Source organism: Thunnus albacares, chromosome 17 (assembly GCF_914725855.1).
Source record: "Thunnus albacares chromosome 17, fThuAlb1.1, whole genome shotgun sequence".
NCBI classification, from domain to species: Eukaryota; Metazoa; Chordata; class Actinopteri; order Scombriformes; family Scombridae; genus Thunnus; species Thunnus albacares.
The window spans coordinates 18,111,376-18,131,481 of NC_058122.1; the positions used below are offsets into that span (position 1 = coordinate 18,111,376).

Sequence of the window (20,106 nt, forward strand, 5' to 3'; positions counted from 1 at the left end):
AAAGAGAGAAAGACAGAAAGAGGCAAAATAGAGAACAGAAAGGGAAAGGAAGACATGACAATGAGAAGAGATGTGCATTGTTTACAGATAGCAGCCAAAGGGTAAGGAAAGGAAAACAGTGCTAGGGGAGTGATACTGAAGGAGGGAAGCTGGAAAGAGAGTGGAGTAAGGCGAGAGGTTGAAGAAGAAGAAGGTGGAAGAGAAAACATGGTGGGGACAGAGGAGGAGATAAATGAAACTGTTAGTGGGAATAGGAAGAGGGGCCAAGAGAGAAGGAAGGCCAGTCAAACAGAGGGACACCGGGGGGGGGGGGACATCACGACATGCAGAAAGGAAGAAGGTCTAATAGCTGAGGTGTTAGGGGAGAGAAAGCAAAGAGATTGGATGAAAATGAGGGGCGAATGTTAGGAGTGAGAGGAGTGAGAAGCACCGACTGTTGCTAATAAGATGGGGAGGCAACGAAAGCTTGAAAACGCACACGAGAGGCAAAGAGGGAGAAACAGGGGAAAATAGGCTTTACAGCAGTTCTTTATTACAAAATCCAGATGATACGCAGCAATATTCACAAGCCGCTAGATTAGCAATTAGTGTCAGTGAAGACTGTGGATTTCAGCTTTATGGCAGAGAGAAACATGGTAAAACACTCAAAGGTCATTTTCAGACAAAATGAGAGTGTTTACTTGTCTCTATAAGCACATAAACAAGCAGCCGGCTCTGACTGGCCTTAGTCTATAAAACAAAAAGCTATTTAATGTAGAATCTTGAAAATACAACTTGTCTGTATAGTTCTGAATTTATATGTCTATGTCTATAATTCTGCATACTGCATAATACTTAAGTCAAAGGAAATTGGGCCATTTGTAGCAGCACATGGTTGCACTGTTGTATTTGCTGAGAAAAAACATCTCTACTCTGGAGAATACTTCCCATATGAATTCAAACGGCATGTTACTGGCTTCTGTTAGCATAAACAGAAGCTAGCAGACTGAGATGTGAAATATACATAACTGATTCTGATCATAAAGCTCCAGGCACCATGTATGATTAACAAGAAATGTCACAGCAGGTAGCAGCAATGAGAGGAGTTAGTTTGAGCCTGCCAGGTTATAAAGTTCACCTCATTGACTTGTGTGAATGTAATTGGTTATTGTAATGTCACCTGATTCTAATAGCATGCACAGCTTCAGCGCAATTTTTTTCAAAGCCATCTCGTAGCAAAAGAAGAGTAGAACTAAGAATTTGCCAAACACATATTAAGGCAATACAATGCGCTGTTCAGAAAATTATACAACAACAAGAAGTCAACTGCACATAGCAAGGTTAGCGGCACCACTGCTTTATTGCCTCCTCTCAAAATATTATTGCTACAAGCCTGTCTGAGAATCAATTCTTATGAATTAGTGATTAGGTTGCTGTTCTGAAATTAGCATTTTAATATTATAGTATTGCGGGACTGAAAGTCTACTCTCTCAATTCAATATTGGATGTGGTTTCAGGTCAAGTATTTTTTGGATCTTCACTCAGAATTTTAAATCTAGGGTTGTGCAACACTCAGACCCGATATGGCTGTTTGGCTGAGTCATAAAAAAGCATCTGGCTTGCAAAAGCATAGGGAATTCTTCATGTGGCCCTACATGAAAAATAACTATTCACCCCTACATTACAGAAAGAAAAATACTGCCTTGAGATCAGTCCCCATTCAGACATTCTGTCATCATCCAAGGACAGTCGAGAGACACTTTGTTGAGAAGATGTGTAAAAACAGGTAGTCCCCTATCCTTAAATAATCGCTACTGTTCAGGGGAAAAGGCAAAGAAGAAAAAAGCAAGGGAGAGAAGGGGAAGACAGATAAAAATGTCTGCGTGTGCACTAAAGGACCAGGGGCCTTTCCACGCGACTGATTTGAGAGCAAAGGCTTAAATACAGGGGAGATGAGAACAGATTCCACCAGTCAGCTGGCACTGGAATCCTGATATGAGTGGCACACACACACACACTCACTGATGTTCTCACACACACACCCCCATCTGGACATGTGAACACACTCATGTAAACACAAAAACCCACACAGACTCTGGCACACACACATCACTCATGGACATACTGTACACACATGCATATACAGTACTGTATGTGCGTGTTTGCAAATACACACACGTCACATGCATTATAAGCTGAAAGGACCTACAAATAACCTTATTATGGTCTTGCTGCCACCACTGGTGCACATAAATACACACACACAGACACACACACACACACACACACCGATGCTTGCACTGTGCTAAATGAAAGCTCTGTGTCAGGGTTTCATCACGTACAGCGCAGCTGCCTGCAATGCCTGCCACATTAAGCAAGCCTAATGGGCTTTCAGAGCAACAGCACTGCATATGAAGGGTTGTACATTCTCGAGCATTCTGTGGAATCAGCGGGACATTCTGTTTGTCAGGGTACGCATGTCAGTCTGTCTGGGAGCCTGCCAGGATGGACGGGTGTGGGGGTCCTTTGCCTCGGTTAGTATGAGTTTGTATTCACTGATGAAAATATAGACTGTGTTTCTTACAGCCACTGAATCTCATAGAGAAATGGAAAGCTGCAGAGTGATTTAACAGGATAAATATTCACCGTGTGAGATGAGTGAGGTTTGTGGGGCAGAGCAGGGAAGTAGTATGTGTACTTAGCTCATGCTGGTGAGGAACATTTGAGTTAAAAAGCTGGTTCCAGAGGAGAATAAATGTGTGAGTGTTAGGGGTAAATATTAGGATGTGCAGCCAGGAGTAGAGTGAGGTTAAAGCATGGCAGATTAGTCTGGACACCGAGGAGGAGCAGGGGTACACATTAGACTGTGAAGCCATGTGTGATGATCCTGCAGGTTTCCAAATGAGCTCTGATTAGCCTGAGAGTGATTTCAGCAGCTCTCATCACATCAAAACTGCCCTCTTCCTTTGTACTCTATCTCCCTTGTTCTTTTCTTTTTCTCTCCTGCTCCTCTGGTCATACAATAATAGAGAGAAAAACATTTAAGCCAACACTTGGTTGCCAAAATTATGAGCACTAAAATGATGCTGGTGTGCATGAGCATGTATCTAGGTGCGTGACTGTGTGCCTGATTCCATTAGAAAAAAAAAGGTTTTCTTAATTTCATCATGTGCTTTGGGGCTGAATACAGATAACAGTCAATTGATTATTAATGCATTATTAATACTCCCCAAGTGCCAGGTCACACAGATAGTTGGAGGCTCATTCTCACCCAAATACACACACCCACACCCACACACACACACACACACAGACACAAAGCAACACAACGCCAGAGGCCAAATGTGTCCGATGGAACAGAACGTACGCTACACAAATCCAATGTTACAAAAGCATCCAAATTAAGATGGAAAAAAAAACAGCACCTACTCAAATTAGAACCGCACCTGGCCAATCAGAGCTTACACAGAGGGAATGCTAAAACCAGTGCTGACACAGGCAAACACGTACACATTTTAATTTTACCCTCCCTCCCTCCTTCCCTCCCTCAGTTTTTCAACTTCTCCTGCTTCATCACCAGCACCTCCCTGTGGCGACCGTGCCTCTCCTCTGTGCTCCTCCTCCACCTCGTCCTAGCTGTCCATCACCCAGCGGCTCGTTGGCACAGAGCTGACTGAGAGCATACAGCAGATGGTGTGCTGCTGTCTGTGTGGCAGGCCACTAGCAGGACACCCAACAGCCCCTCCTTTCCCTCCTCGGCCCTCGGCCTCCCCTTCGCAATCCCTGCACCCTCCCTCCTACACATCTTCCAACACACACACACACACACACACACACACACACACATACAACCCCTCCAGCATCACTTCAGCCCAACCAGGTCACCTGCTGCTAGGCGAACAACAGCTAGCACATACACACACACAAATACACACAAACAAAAAAATGAAATATCTTATGGTACATGGCATATTCAAGAAGGTCACACATATGGCAACATTACATGCACGGATTCCCCCTTATACTGTTGCCACGCTCCAACTAACATCGAGATGACAAGAAATTTTATTGACATTCACACATACACTCTCCACCTCACTCACACATTCCCTCTCTCTCTCTCTCTGTCTCCTGTGGAGACAGTCTGGTTAATCAAGTGCAGCGTTTCTCGCCTGGTCAGTAAGTCAATATACTTACAAACTTCATCACGTAGTTGAGGTATAAATATTACATCCTCATTTGCAATAACCTGATCAGGGCAGTTACAGGGCACAGCAAAACCGACAAGAGCTTACGAGCAACATTACAGGCAGAATCAGTGATGCAATGTAAAATTATACATATTGTATGTGCTGTGTATAGACAGTGAATTTTTACAGTATTTTATTATTTAAAATACCATACAATATTAATATTTATTACATACCTTGCGAGGATGGAGTAATGTTACTGAAAGCCACTGCACAGGTGAAGACGATCCAGACTGCAACAGCCATGTTGGAGGCTGACCGGGGGCCAGGGCGAGGGGCGGGGCTAAAGTGTAGAGGCGGTCAGCAGGCACAGGTGAGTGGGACGGCACTTCCTCAACTTACACCCTCCCTGAGGGTGATCCTGCAGGCAAAGAGGTAGAGAAATAACAGACAGGTAAGTAAGTGCTTCATAAATATTTTTAAGTAACTGTATGTCCATAAACAGGAATTATTTTAATGTTTTGTTTTTTATTCCTACCCCCTCTCAGTGTGGCGTTTGAATTAGACAGTGTTGACTAATTTATTCTGCATTTATCACTGGAATATGTGATAATAACTCAAAACTCAGTGGCTCACAACTGGTATAGCATACTAAACAGTATAAGAGAGGAGACGGAGATAGAGAGTAGAGAAGAGGAGAGGAAAGGAGAGGAGAGGAGAGGAGAGAGGCTCCCCCTGTGGTGGTCAGGTAGAATGATCAGACAGGGAGATCTGAGGCCATTTTGTGCAGCATGGCATGGCAACAGCTGTTGCCACCACCAGCTCATCACTCTACAGTGTTTGAACGCTTGATTGAATCAGACATGCTACATATGTTTTGGGGCTGTTAACCGAGCTATATTCAACATGTGAAAAATACATGTACTTTTTGTGTGTGTGTGTGAGTGTGTATGTGTGTGTGTGCGTGCGCATGTGTGTGTGTGTGTGTGTGTGTGTGTGTGTATGTGTGTGTGTGACAGTGAATAGCAGTGACTCAGTAAGCAGTGCCGTAGGGCTTGCACATCTCATTTGCCTAATGAAATAAATCACAATCTGGAACTTTAGCTCTGATTTTTTGACAGTAAAGCCTGCTCTACCTCTCCAGGGACTGAGAGCACTTGCTGAGACTGTCTGTATCCGTGTGTGTGATTGTGTCTGCAAGTTGTTCTTTTTGGTTGGTGATGGAGGGGGGGGGGGGGGGGGGGGGGACGGACGGTTGAGTGGAATTTTTTTGATCTCTCTACCCTCTACCCCCTTTATTTGATTGCAGCCAAGTCGCCTAGTTCAGATTAGACATCTATATGAGCCGACTTTCATGTTAGGAGAAGGCGGGTTGGGTGATTGGTTAGTAAGTTAAGTGCATGGCACAAAGTTGCAAAAGCATCAAAGCAGCAGAAACTATTGTTCAAGACAATAAAATTCAAAAACAAAACTGGGTATTTTTAATGAGACATCAGGACATTTGCAGCCGTTTTTCTGGTGACAGAACCGGGTATTTTAACCCAAACCATGATCTTTTCCTAACCCTAACCAAATGGTTCATGTGCCTAAACCTAACTAGACCTTAACCACAGCGGTGTCACATCATAAAACATAATTATTCAACTGATAACAGCCATTTAATGCAGCGTTAAATGACACGCAAAAAGCTTAAAATGCAATCAACATTGAAATGTAGACATTGAAACGTAGAGATTCAACGTATCCGTGGTTTGAAGAAATGTACCATGCCAAAATTTATTCTAGCGATAGGGTTGTTGATTATAGCAACTTCTGCAGGGAGACACATATGCACTAGTTTGGGGGTTTGGAGGGTTCGGGGCATTTATTTACTTCAACTACAGAGGGTACTAGGCCTTCATTGGAAGAAGGCTTATATTAGAGAGAGGCCTTTATTTCTAATTCCCTCTATTTGACAAGTATATTTGCTCATATTTTAGTATGAAGCATCCTTGTTTTCTGATCTGCTTCTGTTAAATTTTGGTTACTGCATTACCGGTAATCCACCTACTCCAAACAATAATTCAAGTGCTTGAGTTCTACATCTTGGTAGTGCAACACTTAGCTGTAGCATGTAGGTAGCATGCTCATGGATGTATGCTCGCTGGTTTAGCCACATTACTGTGGTTACCCTGGTTACCCATGCTCATGTAGTGTCGCTGCCGTCATCATTATTAAAATATTCGCTGTAATCCCCAAATTTCAACAATATCACGTCTCCTCCGTCCCCCTCCCCTCTCTGTGATGGTCGGCTAGAGGGCTACGCATGTACTCATAGAACTGAAGTTACATCCAGGTAACTACTATTTATGCTTAACTGGCACGCAAATTATAAAACAGCCACTAGGAGTTTATCCACCCTTGTTTTCTCTTTGACCTGTTTTTGGGGCTAGTCTTTATTTGTTCGTGTCGACCACGCCCCCAGCCATTATCGGAGATCCAGCTTTTAACTGACTACCATCTTTTATTTGAGGAAATACGGTATTTGAATTCCATTTTTTGTAATCTTTTCATCTTAGTATGTAGGGCCATGCAGGCATGGCAAAGCTTTCTTTTCCTGGCAGCCAAGACGGCAGGTCATGAGTGACTGGTTGGCTTCACCCCCTCTCTTCATCATCACTAATTTGGCTTCCACCCCACCTCTCCAGCCCCTCCTCTCCCTGACCTTCTCTGATATTTACCCGCCTCCCCAGTGGCAACGCCCAGCCCACAGCAACCGACCTGCCTGGGTGTCGCTGTGTGGATTAGTGAGTTGGATGCTGTAGAGTACAAGCAAGACAGAGAGAGAGAGAGAGCTAGAAGGGGAGAAAAAACAGCAAGGAGGAAGAGAGAATGAAAGCAGAAGTATGAAGCACATCCGCAGCAGAAGTTTTTTATTCCACCATTTATTTCTATTATACGCACAACACACACACACATACACACACACAACCTCTGCACTAGTGCAGCCTGGGCCTTAATTTGAGTTTGTTTGTGACCACCCTCTATGACCAGCAGCTGAGAGAAAAGGACACGCTCAGAGGGAGAGCAGGAGAGATAAAGAAAGAGCAGAAAAGCTGTAAACAAATAGCAACAGACATGTGATGTGGTACTGTATAAGCCTTGGTCTCTCTCTCTCTCTCTCTCTCTCTCTCTCTCTCTCTCTCTCTTTCTCTCTCTCTCACGGCCTTTTCTCTCCCGCTCCCTCTTTTCTCCCCCCCCTCGATCTCACTGTATTATTAATGGTCAAAAAGTGATCCCCTCCTGTGCAGTGACAGGCATTGGTTTTTTTCTCCAACTTTTGTAGTTTTAATAAGAAAAATCTGTCTTTCCTCTTGTTTCCTTTGACTGTTCTGTCTGTACTTTTCAACAATAGCTCTCCTGTGGTCTCAGAAGATGAGGAGGGCCAGAGAAAGAAAACAGGGAAGGAGGGCAAGTTGTGGATTGAGGGAGGGAAGGAGGAGAGAAAAGTGCAGGGTGGATAAATTGATTTTTTTGTGTGACAAAAAAGAAGCAGAAACATTAGACAACACTCAATTCTAATATGGTAGGAAGGGAGGATAGAAGGAATAAAGGATGGGAGGTCGAAATGAAGGAAGGAAGAAACAAAATGAAGGAAGGAAGAAACAAAGAAATAACAGAACAAAGGAGGGAACGAAGGAACAGAAAAAGAGAGGAAGCAACTGACAAAGAAAGCATCCCGAGTTACTAACAAACAAGGAACAGAAGGAGCAAAGGAAGTAAGGAACAAACGGAGTAAGGAAGGGTGACTTTCTGTATAACGAGAATAAATAAGAGAGTGGGAGGGGAAACTGCTGAAAATAGCCAAGTGAGAACAGCAAAGGAATAGTAAGAAAGCAGGATGTAATGGCAAAGGAGAAAGTATTTCTTCTGCCTGTGTCTATGAGTCAGTCTTCCTCTGGGTGAAAGAAGGTTAGGAGTCTTTGGAGGGTGTGAGATGGGTGTCTTCGCCCTCCGTGCTCTCCCTACTTGGAGGATGTTACGCGCCCCAGGCCAGAGGCTGACCTTTTGCACTGATCACATCCACCATTATTATCATCACTGTTTCTCTTCTAATAGAGCGGAAAACATCATATCCCTATGAGACCAGAGCCCACAAAATGGGAGAATGGACAGCAATTTCACTGCACTGGTGGAAAGGTTAGGAGGGTGAGGAGTACGGGAGAAAGTGGGAGGCAGTGCAAATGACAGTCAGTTGTATCAACACAAAGAAAGACGGCTGTCTAAACGGAGCGGCGGCGGAGTTACACAGCTCTGTCATTCGGTTTCAAATGCTACCCTCTGTTTTTTCAGCTATTAATTTACAGGCTGCTTTGATCTAAAGCAAATAACCTCATTATCCACTTCTATTGGATCATTACGATAATCACCATGATCATTAGGGTCTGTTTGCTTTAGCAGACATGCTCATCAAGAACAGGGTGTCACAAGTCCTTTTTATTCGGGGTAGGGGGTACAGTTAAAGGCTGTGTGTTTCTGTCATGAGAACCATTCACGTTTACCCCTCTCTGTACAGAAGAAAGAGGCATTTAGGAACATTACCGGGCCAGAATCACAAAGAAGGGGAACAAAGAGTTTACGTAGACAGTTTTTACTGCATAATTAGAAAAGCTGGTGCAACTCTCAGGGCTGATACAGCTTCAGGTTTTCTCTCTCCTGTTCTCCCCCCACTGAGGGAAATCTGATATCAAGGTGAGAGTATGATAAGTGAGTCATTGCAGTGTGTGTGTGTGTGTGTGTGTGTGTGTGTGTGTGTGTGTGTGTGTGTGTGTGTGTGTGTGTGTTTGACTGGACAGCCTGTGGTCAAAAGGCTATAGATCAACATTGCAGATTGGAATAACACAACAGTTTTTAAAAGTGAATTTCCAACTGAGAGCTCGCCAAATATGCTTTGTGCAGATAAAGTGCTACGGTAACTGCTAACATCTTAATTAGCATTTCAATACGTTCAAAGATGAGGTATGTTGCATGAACAAATGCAAATCATGCAGGGCAATGGGGGGGGGGGGGGGAGCAGGAAAACACAAACACACAGATGTATTCAGTTGGGAAAACACTTGTGATTGATTTAAAGATTTGACAGTCATAAATTATGACGGTCAGTTGCTTCATGCAAAAAGAAGTCTTTGCATCTTCAGATGAAGCACCAGCAATTCCCATGCTATTAGGATTGATGTTTATGCCTCAGATGCTTCAACAACAAATAGTTGGTTCAGTAGCAACGCTCTTGCTATGAAGGAAATGATTGCCTCCTAGCAACCAACACAGTCTAGCGTGCAAATGAATGGCAATCACATCTCACTTATAAATCAGAGAATGATGCAAACTGTGGCATTAAATATTTGCAATCAAGTAAAAATTTTGTTTAAATAAACTTCCATTTAAATTGGAATAAACTGAAAACAACTCCATTGTTTTACTCAGCGGTCAGGCTATTTAGTTCAGAGAAAAGGATCATTAGACTCAGTGAAGGCTAGCCATGTAGCATTATCCAAGTTTGATGAGACTGCAGAGAATGACAAAAACGTATGCTTTGCCTGGGGGCCTTTAAGTAATTCTCCCTCTGACTCATCAGTGCTAAAGCTTTGTCACACTCGATACTGCTTTGTACACTCTTGAGTTAGGCAACAGGGAGCAATACAAGGAAGTGTAACAATAAATGAGGATGAGATAGAATTCATTAATTACTTCTTCGCCACCATAAAACTAATCACTCACCAAAGTGAATATAATTATCCTACCTTTCCTTCTGAAACGTAACAGACATACCATGAAATATCATTGCCATCACCATCTGTGATCGAGCTTTGCCGAGTGGGAGGCTGTGTTTTTACTGTCAAACCTGCCCTGCAGGATGCTGAGGTATGACAGTCGACTTTAATTCAATAATTATTCAAATTAGCCAAAGTGATGATTTGGACACACTTCCACTTGCACTGTGTGTTTCAAAATCCCCCATTAGCAGAGCGCACTGAATCAGATCACTCTGATAATGAGAAAGAGTCTGCTTCAATCACTGTGCTAAAGTGACATCAAGGGCTAGGCCTGCACAATCCGACACCATTATCTATAAAATTCAAAACAACAGGAAACTATGCATGTCAGTGTTTAGTGTCCTACAACCCTAGACTTTAAAATAACTCCAGAAACTTAACTTAAACACAATTCTGTACAAACCATCCCATCTCTACTCTTGGCAGCTGCCAAAACAAGATTGAATCCATGTCACTGCATAAGAAATATGATACAGCTTGTATAAACCGCTGCCCTCCCACCCCCTTCATTGTTATCTTCCAGTTGGGCCTATCACTAATCTCCATAATCCTTTTTGGTGAGGCTATCGCTAGCAAAGACAACATAATAGCATTAGATATCATTCCTTCAAAACAACCTGATTCTATTACATTTGCATTGATGCTCAACAGCCCACACTATCTCCATCATAGTGAGAACTGATAGCCTGCTGTAATGTTAACACTACAGCATTCATGGACGATGGATAATGTTGTTAAGCTAGCAGTGATACAAGCACATTCAGGTCAGATCATCCCAACACTTCTCTATTTACTAGGGTAGGTCAGTTAAGGCTGGAGCTCTGGTGTGGTAATATCTCGCTGGCTGCAACAGCAGGGCTGTTTATATAATGACACCATTGTGCCGACTGTGTGCAGATGGAACATCAGAGCTCTTGTAATGGCCTGTGTATTAGGGCCAATGTGTTTGATTACTGACTCAGGGAGAGCGGGGATAGGCTGTGTAGTCAACAGGGAATAAGGCTCCTTCCAAAACAGCAACCCAGGGAAAAAAAGACCTATTTGAAGAAACAGAAGGAAAGAGGGAAGAGACAAAAAAACAGGGAGAGACTTTAATGGAAGTGTGCTTTAAGGGAATGTAAATGAGACAAGGGAATCTGTAGCGCTGCAGAACACAGCGGAGGGATATCAAACAGTGCTAGTGTGGCTGTCAAAGAGGTAAAGGCAAAGGGAAGGAGGAGAGAGAGAGAGCCCTTCTCACTTTATTCAATAGACACTCCTGTACCACTTTCTCCTGCTTCAGCAACCGCCCTCGGCTGCAGCTCTCCACAAACCCCAACCCACACACCTCCTCATCTCTAGAGTCTACACTTTAACTATTATATATTTCCGAAACACTAGTAGTTCTCATAAGAATAAAAAAAAAATCCTCACTGTCTATAAAGCAGCCAATAAGAGCCCGATATTCCTGAGTGACAGTATTACATGCTAATCAGAGTACACGAGTATCTGAGTGTGCTAACAGCGCTGCTGCATCCATGAATGAGTGAGATGAGTGAGTCTGCCCCTAGCCAGACAGCCAACCAGTCAGTCTGTTCGTCAGAGCTGACACCACACAGCAGAGAGAGCATGCTCCCCGGCCTGGTCTTCAGTGTCTCCAGTGTGCCCTGTGATCTATTGTGGCGGCGCAGAGCTTGTCACTGTTCATTATTACTGATGCAACAGGAGGCAATGCCACCACCCATCAATGCTTGCCCTGTGATGCCCGCTACAGCTGCCAGAGGAAGTGACCTCAGCACCTACCTGTCTTCTCAAACAAACACTGGCTGCAGCCTCGCTCTAATGGGCTCTAATATCTTACAGGGATGGAACCTCTGACCCAATTTGGCAGTCACTTCTTAACCAATCGCTAACCAGCAGAAAAATGATACATGAATTCATTCTGAAAAGTGTAATTTTGCAACGATGACAGGCCTCAATTTTATTATATAAATGCAAAGAAATCTGCTAATTAAAACACCTAGAAGACTAACAAAGTTGATTAGCACAGTTTGTTCCACATCTGTGTCTGCACTGTGGGATATAACTTTAGCTTGTTCCTGGATTTTGACTTTTCCTCTTGTGCTTTCTACTTTATTTCTGTCACCCTGCTTCCCAACCTAACAGTCAAATTAGATATACTCCATATCAGTCAACCTGCGCTGTCAACTTTGTCGGCATGAGTTGCGTTGCAAATCAATAGGAGGAAATGAATAATTCACTGTGACCATTAAGTCTAAACAACAAGAGTGATAACTGCCGGCCCTGACATTAATCTTGTGAGCCACCAACAATGGATTATGATATAACATGATAATGTTATGAAATTGTACTCTCTAGTGAATCTTGCTCCCTCCCGCCCTTTGCATTGAGCTGTTCCCAGATGTCACTTGGCTGTGACTGGCAGATTGCCACCCTGAGTGCCTGTGCACTGCCTGGCCCGGCTAGATCCATCTTCATTAAGGACAGAAGCGCTGTGAGTTGTGTGTTATTATCAGTGTCTATTAATCTGAAAGCTCCAGCGGGGCAACCCCCCCCTCACTGTTGCAACGCAGTACACCATAGTCAAGCATACGCTTTGTACAAACACACTACTGATACACAACAAAGATGCATCACAGGCAAATTTTCTATGCACTTACACAAACGCACAATCCTGTTACACACCAGCCTATCCACAGCTCCCTGTCTAATAATGAGCACCACAACAGACTTAAACAATTTGCAGATAATGCACGCTCATTCCTAATTGGGGAAGATAGACAATAATTACTTGTGGAAAAAACTAATTCATAATTGTTTAGCAAACCTTCGGGATTCACTCAAGGCAAACTGTAGACACCCACTCCCAAGTGTTGGTGTCAGTGTATGGTAAGACGTACATGATCATGACTTGAAGCATTCACACGCATGTTCACGCACACACATATGCACACAGAAGAGCCCACCGGGGCGCCACATGTGATGTTGACCCAGTTTAGATCTGTGGCACAAAGTGGAGCAGGGATTCAGAACAAAAAGAGACAGTGACATTTAAAAATAGGTTGACTTTCTTTTCATCTCATTGCTGAGACCCATACAATGGAAGTATCCATCTTTTGTGTCAGTGGCACCATCAACTAATTATTCTGTCACATCTTCGACTTTGCCATTTTAGAGATCCACTCTTTAAACTGGCATGGATTTAGCTAAAGTGAAGCTTGTTGGAGTCAGGAAGATCCAACAGACTACAGAACTAAGACGTATATTTTACTTTTGAACAGTTCAAACAAATCCATCATTCTTTGCCTCATCTTTGTTGGCAATGACTATTTTTTTCTCTAGTTCATGGTGAAATGTATGAAGTGTTGCGACCATGAGGCAAGTTGGGTGGCTGGCTGAGTGCTGAGTTATTGTGTTTTGTATTTAAACTCTCCAATGCTGCTAAAAATGTGGCTAAAGAAAGGTACATTATGTGCTTCATCCTCTTTACATCTACATACTGGGATTTGACATCCCTTTCACTGCATTTGGGTTATTGCCCATTGATCAATTTTTTTAGGATGCTCTGGATCCAAGTCTTAGCAGCCTTTTTTATTTGGCAAAAGCTACCAAATCCCTAATATCTCTTTGAAAACATCAGTGTTTGATGAATTTTCAGGTTTACTTTTGTTTTCAGGGTGTGGTTTTCTTTCACGAAAGCTTGATAGTGCTGTTTATTGGCAACACTCCACATTTAAGAGCGTTACACTAGCATGTAAATGACCCACACACGAGCACGGAGCAATTTGCATTCGTAAGCGCTTCCTGAGCGTATGCTGCTAGCCTTTAATGTGAGTGAACATGAATCAAACCTTGGATGAGTGTATCGGGACTTTTATCAACACAGTGCATTCTGGGCAGTAGAGTAGGCAATTTAGAGTGATTTTAGCAATTCAACCAAACTCCATCTTTAGAAAGTGTAATTTCCTACGTTCTACCCTATATTCCTGTCTGAAGTTATCCACATGATTTTGTTGTGCATCACAAGAGCACAGCGAGTGGGTCTCTGCCTGTTTATGTGGATGCAAACATGTCTACCTTTTCCAAATGCACATGTCCAAGTGATTTGTGTTGTGCAACTGTGTGTGTCTCTGTGTGTGTGAGTGATGTATCTAATTTGATAGTAGTGACCCCAATCTGCCTGCCAAGGTTATCCAGCTTTAGGATGGGCAGAGTGGGCATCAGGAGATACTGACACAGCAGGCCTGGCTGACATGCCCCAATTCTAAAACATGGCTGTCACTCACTTCCTCTCTCGCTTCCTCTCTATGTCTACCTTTGTCAAACACACATATGCAGCCCACACACACACCCGCATACATAAAAGCACACTGACACTGTCCCACATACAGCACAGTAGTAGCCTTCATGGCTGCTCAGGAATAATTGAGGAGAAATAAAAGTCTCTGCACATGCAAACACACACACACACACACACAGCCATCTTGTCCTGCAAAATCTCAATTTAATGCTAAAACCCTGATGTACTCATTTGTATCTACATTTTAAACAATTCAATCGGTGACAGAAAAATTCCTGTTGTTTATAAATAAGTATGAATAAGCAGAAATAGACACGTTGACAGTAGGAGGGTGAAATTGAGTCTCCAGCACTATAATGGTTAAATCATCACATGGCAGCCTGTGCATTTGTTCATTGAGCAGCTGTCTAGAAACAGGCACAGGTAAATGTTTGCCACTAGAACGCATATTTACTGCAAATAATGCTCAGAACAAGACAGACAGCCTCAAGCTATGTGCAGAACCAACATTATTACTGTAATTATTGTGGAATCTCTCCTTCTTTTGTCCTCGCCTGTTTTTAATCTGCCTCCATTTCCTTGTTTTGAATGACACAGTTAATCACACAAACTCACAAGTGCATACATTCATGCTGTGAGGTCCCAGAGGAGGGACAGGCGTTGGTGGTGGTCTGATTATTAGAGAGGAGCAGTGGAAGACACAGCCCAGAGCCCAGAGCTCAGGGCCTCAGTCAGTCAGGCTGTAACAGGTGCTGCTTTCCACTGCTTGCTTCTGTTAATTACCAACAGTGCAGTGCTGGAAACGCTTTGCCGGAATCCACACCAGGTGAACACCCATTAGTGCATGGAGAGGATCCAGAGGGTCTGTGCCGACCGCCTCCCCCACTACCATTCATAGACTGAAGCAAGGAGTCAGTATACGCGCATATGTGAACAGACAAAACACACATTCACCGCACACGCATTTGTATATTTTTGTTTTGTCGTGTAATGATTACGCCTTGAGACATTTACACCCACACGCACACCTTCAAATATGCACGTACACACAAACGCACACACACACACACCTCTGCCTCTACCCACTCTCTCTTTTTCTTTCTTTTCAAATACTCATTTTTCCCTCCATCTCCTCCTACCCCTGGAGGCCTGAGTACATCAGTTCATCGACACATTTCGTTCTGGTCGGTGGTCTCCATGGAGCCTCCTGTTTCATGTGACCTTTCTCCCCCTCCGTTCCGGGAGTCTCGGGCGTCTGGTCACTCTGAATCACTCCCTCCGTCTGCCTTTGTTCGGTTAAAAAGGTTCGGCGGAGAAAGGGAACCAAGCGCATAAAAGGAGATGAATCAACAGACATCTCATGGCTCCTGCTGCTATCCAAGTGAAGGATAGTACTGTTTGTACTCATCCACCTTATCACCCCTCCCCCTCTACATATCTCGCTTCAACCTCACGTCTCTGCCCCTCCACACTCCCCCACCGCCCCTGTTTTGTACTCACATGCTCCCTCCATCCCTCTGCAGTTCTCATCCTATTTTCACATCTCATCATCAGATCCCAGTTTGCTTCATTCCCATCAATAATTAAAGAGTTTTTGACTGGATGAAAATAAATAACTCTCAGCCAATCAAGGGGGGACTTACAGGCATTCCACGAGCCGCTTGCAGCCAATGGGAAAGGAGCTTCGGTGGCTCAAATGAGATCAGAAGTGAGTATGTGCTCTGATACCATTAAAAGGAAAAGTAAATTATTCAGGTGACATTCTTTTTCTGCGAATTCCCCCTAAACCAGCACAAATGTCTTTCCTCTTAGGGGGGAGACCGGTGCAGCAGAAGAAACTGTTTTTTCAACACACAGTGAAAGATTTAAAATGCAAATAGGTTTTCACTGACAGTAACACTCCGTCATAAATTGAAATACCCTTAAAGATAACTAGACACATGCAAATGAGCTGATTAGCTAGAAATGCAAATTAATTCATTATTTATAGAAGGCATTTATATGTTAATTGACATAGTGGTTCGCTGTAGATTAATTATATATATCATACATTAAGTATACAATAATCTATAGCAATAGATACAGATCAAAAGATAAGGATAACAATTAGTTTCCGTTAGTATGTTTCTTTCTCTCCCATTGATCTGACATATGGCACTGACCCAAGTTACAAATTGAAGAAATCTCATCTCTAGTGTTTATGAGGCCGAGCAGAGCTTCTCTGAATATCCACATCAAAGCAGAATGCTGGCTCTGCATTCAGATAGGATGGGTGTGTGGGGGGGTGGGGGGTGCTGCTAGCTGTAAGCTCTGTAGGTCTCTCTCTCTCTCTCGTTTTACTCTCTCTCATCCATTCTGTCTCCTGGCCCTCTGACCTGTGCAGGTCTCACGTTCCTGACTCCTCTCTCAGCAAGCAACCGATCGATAGATGGATCTGACTTTTCCCTGACTCAATAACCCCTCATGCACATCTTCTTCCTCTGAGGAGCGAGTGTGTGTGTGTGTGTGTGTATGTGTGCGTGCGTGTTTCAGTGTGTGCACCAGTGGAGAGAGCGTATGGGTCTGCATGTGCGTGTTTGTGCTTGCAAGGCATGGTTTTGGGGTTTTTTTCTGGCAGAGCTGTGGATGTGTGTGTACGTGTAGGTCTGTGTCTGCCAGCTCCAGTCTCTCACCCCAGGGCCTAGAAGTCACGGCAGTGAGAAAACAGATTGATTTCTCCCCTCCCACGCACAAACAATTAACTACACAGCGCTCAATTAGACACACGCTGGAGACGCCTTCAGACAAGACTTTGCCTTGACCTGGGATCTGTTTCCTGCAAACCAACCTACTGTACTTCTTCATCCCTCCAACCAAGCGTCAGAGGTGTGGAGACTGGTGGGAGATGGTGAGATGATAGTAGGGGGGGTGTTTATGTGCCCTGCTCTAGAAAAATTAGCACTTCTGTTGTTTGCGGCATCTTCCTAGGATTATGTGTCCCAGCACAAAATGAGCCAAGATTATCTTTAATGATGTCGGCGGTGTGCAGTTTCATTATCGCCGGCGTTCACACACTGCTCCACAGCTTGTGCCGCTAGCTGAGTAAGCAGAGTTAGGATGCTAATTTAAAGGCAGGGGAATTCCAGTGGAGCGTGGAACCCTCTGTATCAGCCGTCCGATGTCCACCTTGGAGACCCATATCTGCGTAACACATGTTGATCATCCAGTAAAGGACAAACAAGGTTGTCATCCCTCTGTCAGCTCTCTGTCACTTTTCATTTTTCCATGTGAAACACTCCAGTAAGCATGTCTTTCTCTGTATCTCTCCCTTTCTTTGAGCCAAGACATTTGTCAGAATTTCTACACTGTCCTCCTACTGCTTCAGTAAACCGAGGGCTGTTTGTTGGCTGCCTCAAAAATAGATGTCTATTGTCTCTGTCTATTCAAGCAAAGAAATGCAACTTACCATCCTTGATTCTGATCTTAGTAGGATTAATCCAACTGTGAATGTAATTAATTTCACATCTATCATTCCATTTTCACCTTTTTTCTTTTTGGAAAATACTGTAATTAACAAACGATCCTTGCAATTCTAATAAATTATCAAATTTGCAACAAATGCAGTGAACAAGTGGATTATCCTATGTACAAAAAATGATCAGTCAAAATAAATATATCTTAATATATCTAAAAGTAGAAAAAAACAGGTCATCAACACATTAAAATTGAGTCGTGACAATTATTTTCACAGATGCTGGTGTTGACATTAATTGTGATCCACTGCCGCATGGCCAAGTCATTCCAGGCTTTAAGTGTGTCATTCATAACACGGGCTAAGGGAGATAATAGAATTTGAGTGTGTATGTGCACGTGTGTGTGTGTGTGTGTGTGTGTTTATGAAAGAGAGACAGGAGAAAGAGCAAATGGGAATGAGCAAGAAAGAAACTGAGAATTCATAGAAGTGTAGAAGTACAAGCTCCAGTGAGTGTTAACATTTCTAATTATCTCAGTGTCACGTCTGGAGGCTAAGAAGATAACACCTGAAGTCACCAGGGCGGCAGAGCAGGCATACACACATACAAATATACACACATACAGACGCACAAACAGCCCCATAAGCTAACACACCTTGCACCTCCTGCACCTTCATGCTAGGCCCTCAGATTCCTCTCTGCATGATTGCCTCCCCTTCTCACTCCTCTTTTTCTATCTTTTCATATATTTTTTTTCTTCCTCTTTGTTGCGCTCGCACTCTCTGTGTGAAGTATATGTGAGGTCCAGCTCGTGGACTCTCTCGCCCGTTTATTTACGTATGTGCTGATGTCAAGACGCTGCGCTCGTCTCACCCCTGCTGCCCTTATATTCAGGCTAGGCCAGCAATACGTTGCGTGTTCCCACTGATGTTTATCCTTGTCATGCCTATTGAACACGGCTTATGGCCTGTGTTTGATATTAAATCCCATGCTGAGGAGCTAGCTGGTTGCTTGACTGATCAGATAAGCACCAGAGGGAAGGAGGGTGGATTTAACTGCTTTTAGTAATCACAACAGTCCATCCCCCCTCCTCTATCCATGCTACTGTACATCCCAACTGAGGGATTTGCATTAATACTGTAGGCTAGTTTGGACTCTGCAACCATATAAATGTAAACCCCCTTTTTCCTATATAGCCGGAGACAGAATATAAGACTTCGCAGTATGTACCACTATCGCCAGCTATATTCTACAACTCGCTTAAGGGCTGATGAAATATTCACAGGCCTGAGTGTTACAGCAATATCTGGTGCTGTGAAGCTTTTTAAGGTCAACTTTCACTCAGACTCTTTCTTGCCAGCCTGTCCTGTTTCCCCTCTGATGCCCTTGCAGAGGGCCTTTTGGTAGTGACAGTAGCCATTCTCCTGTGACTTCCTTCTCTCTGTCACACAGCCATCCCCCACACCTCTGTCTGGCCTGCTAACCGCAAGTGGTGTGAAAGCTGGGAACATTTCCACTGTAGGCCTCGGTCAGGGTGACCCACTGGGTGCTAGAGACCTGGTTAAAGCTCTTTGAGACTGTTTTACATTATAGACGCATTCACACGGAGGACAGCCTTGAAATATTAATCACATTAGAATTAACAGAGCTGTCAATCACAACAGATACAGTGTGTCCTCGTGCCCTGACTGCGTGGGCTCCAGTGTCACCTCTATCCTCTGTGAAGTTAAACAAGAGACAGAAATGCCAATTTTCTCCACAAGACATCTACAGTACATAAAAGTGAAATTAAGCATGTGGACTAGACTGCTGGAGCATGAATAAAGAAGGAGCTTGTATAAAAGTCAACAGTAGCTGCTTGTCAGTGAAACAAACACAACCACATAAACAGGCACACAACTCACAACAGCCTGGTTTCAGTGACCCAGCATCCCGGTCAGCAGCACAGTTCACCTCCTCATGCCCCATCATCCAGTCCATTGACACTCACGTAGTTATGGCCAGATAGTGTGCTCTGTGGTCCAACTAGCCAGCGTTACCAGCACAGAGATCCAATGTGATTCATGGCATTTATCCCTCTCTGCTCCCATGGAACTCAGAACTCTGTTGCTGTGACATCACAGCCAGGGCCCTGATTGGTCACCAGATGGCTGCCCTGATTGGATTCTGGCCCAAACTGTGCGGGCTGAATCACTGGCTCAGTGCTGCTCTGGATACTGATCCAGCCCACCTGCGCTGCCCAGCAAACACACACACACACACACAGCCCACACTTACAGACACATGCACATAAGCAAAGACGCAGGCACAGAACAAGTATCAATGACGTACAATTAAACATGCTCATTCATAAAAATGAGTAACTTAACTGC

At 43.7% G+C, this 20,106-nt stretch overlaps 1 protein-coding gene across 1 annotated transcript in view; it reads right to left on the reverse strand.

The window, feature by feature from the left end:
• Positions 1-19,879, reverse strand: part of adgrl1a (adhesion G protein-coupled receptor L1a) — a 67,273-nt gene extending 47,394 nt beyond the window's left edge. The window contains exons 1-2 of the mRNA XM_044331893.1: positions 19,639-19,879; positions 4,406-4,590 (exon numbers count right to left, since the gene is read on the reverse strand). Coding sequence (XP_044187828.1) covers positions 4,406-4,475 — 70 coding nt within the window. The 5' untranslated portion in view covers positions 4,476-4,590; positions 19,639-19,879. The remainder of the gene's footprint in view (positions 1-4,405; positions 4,591-19,638) is intronic.
• Between the last annotated feature and the right edge of the window lie 227 nt (positions 19,880-20,106).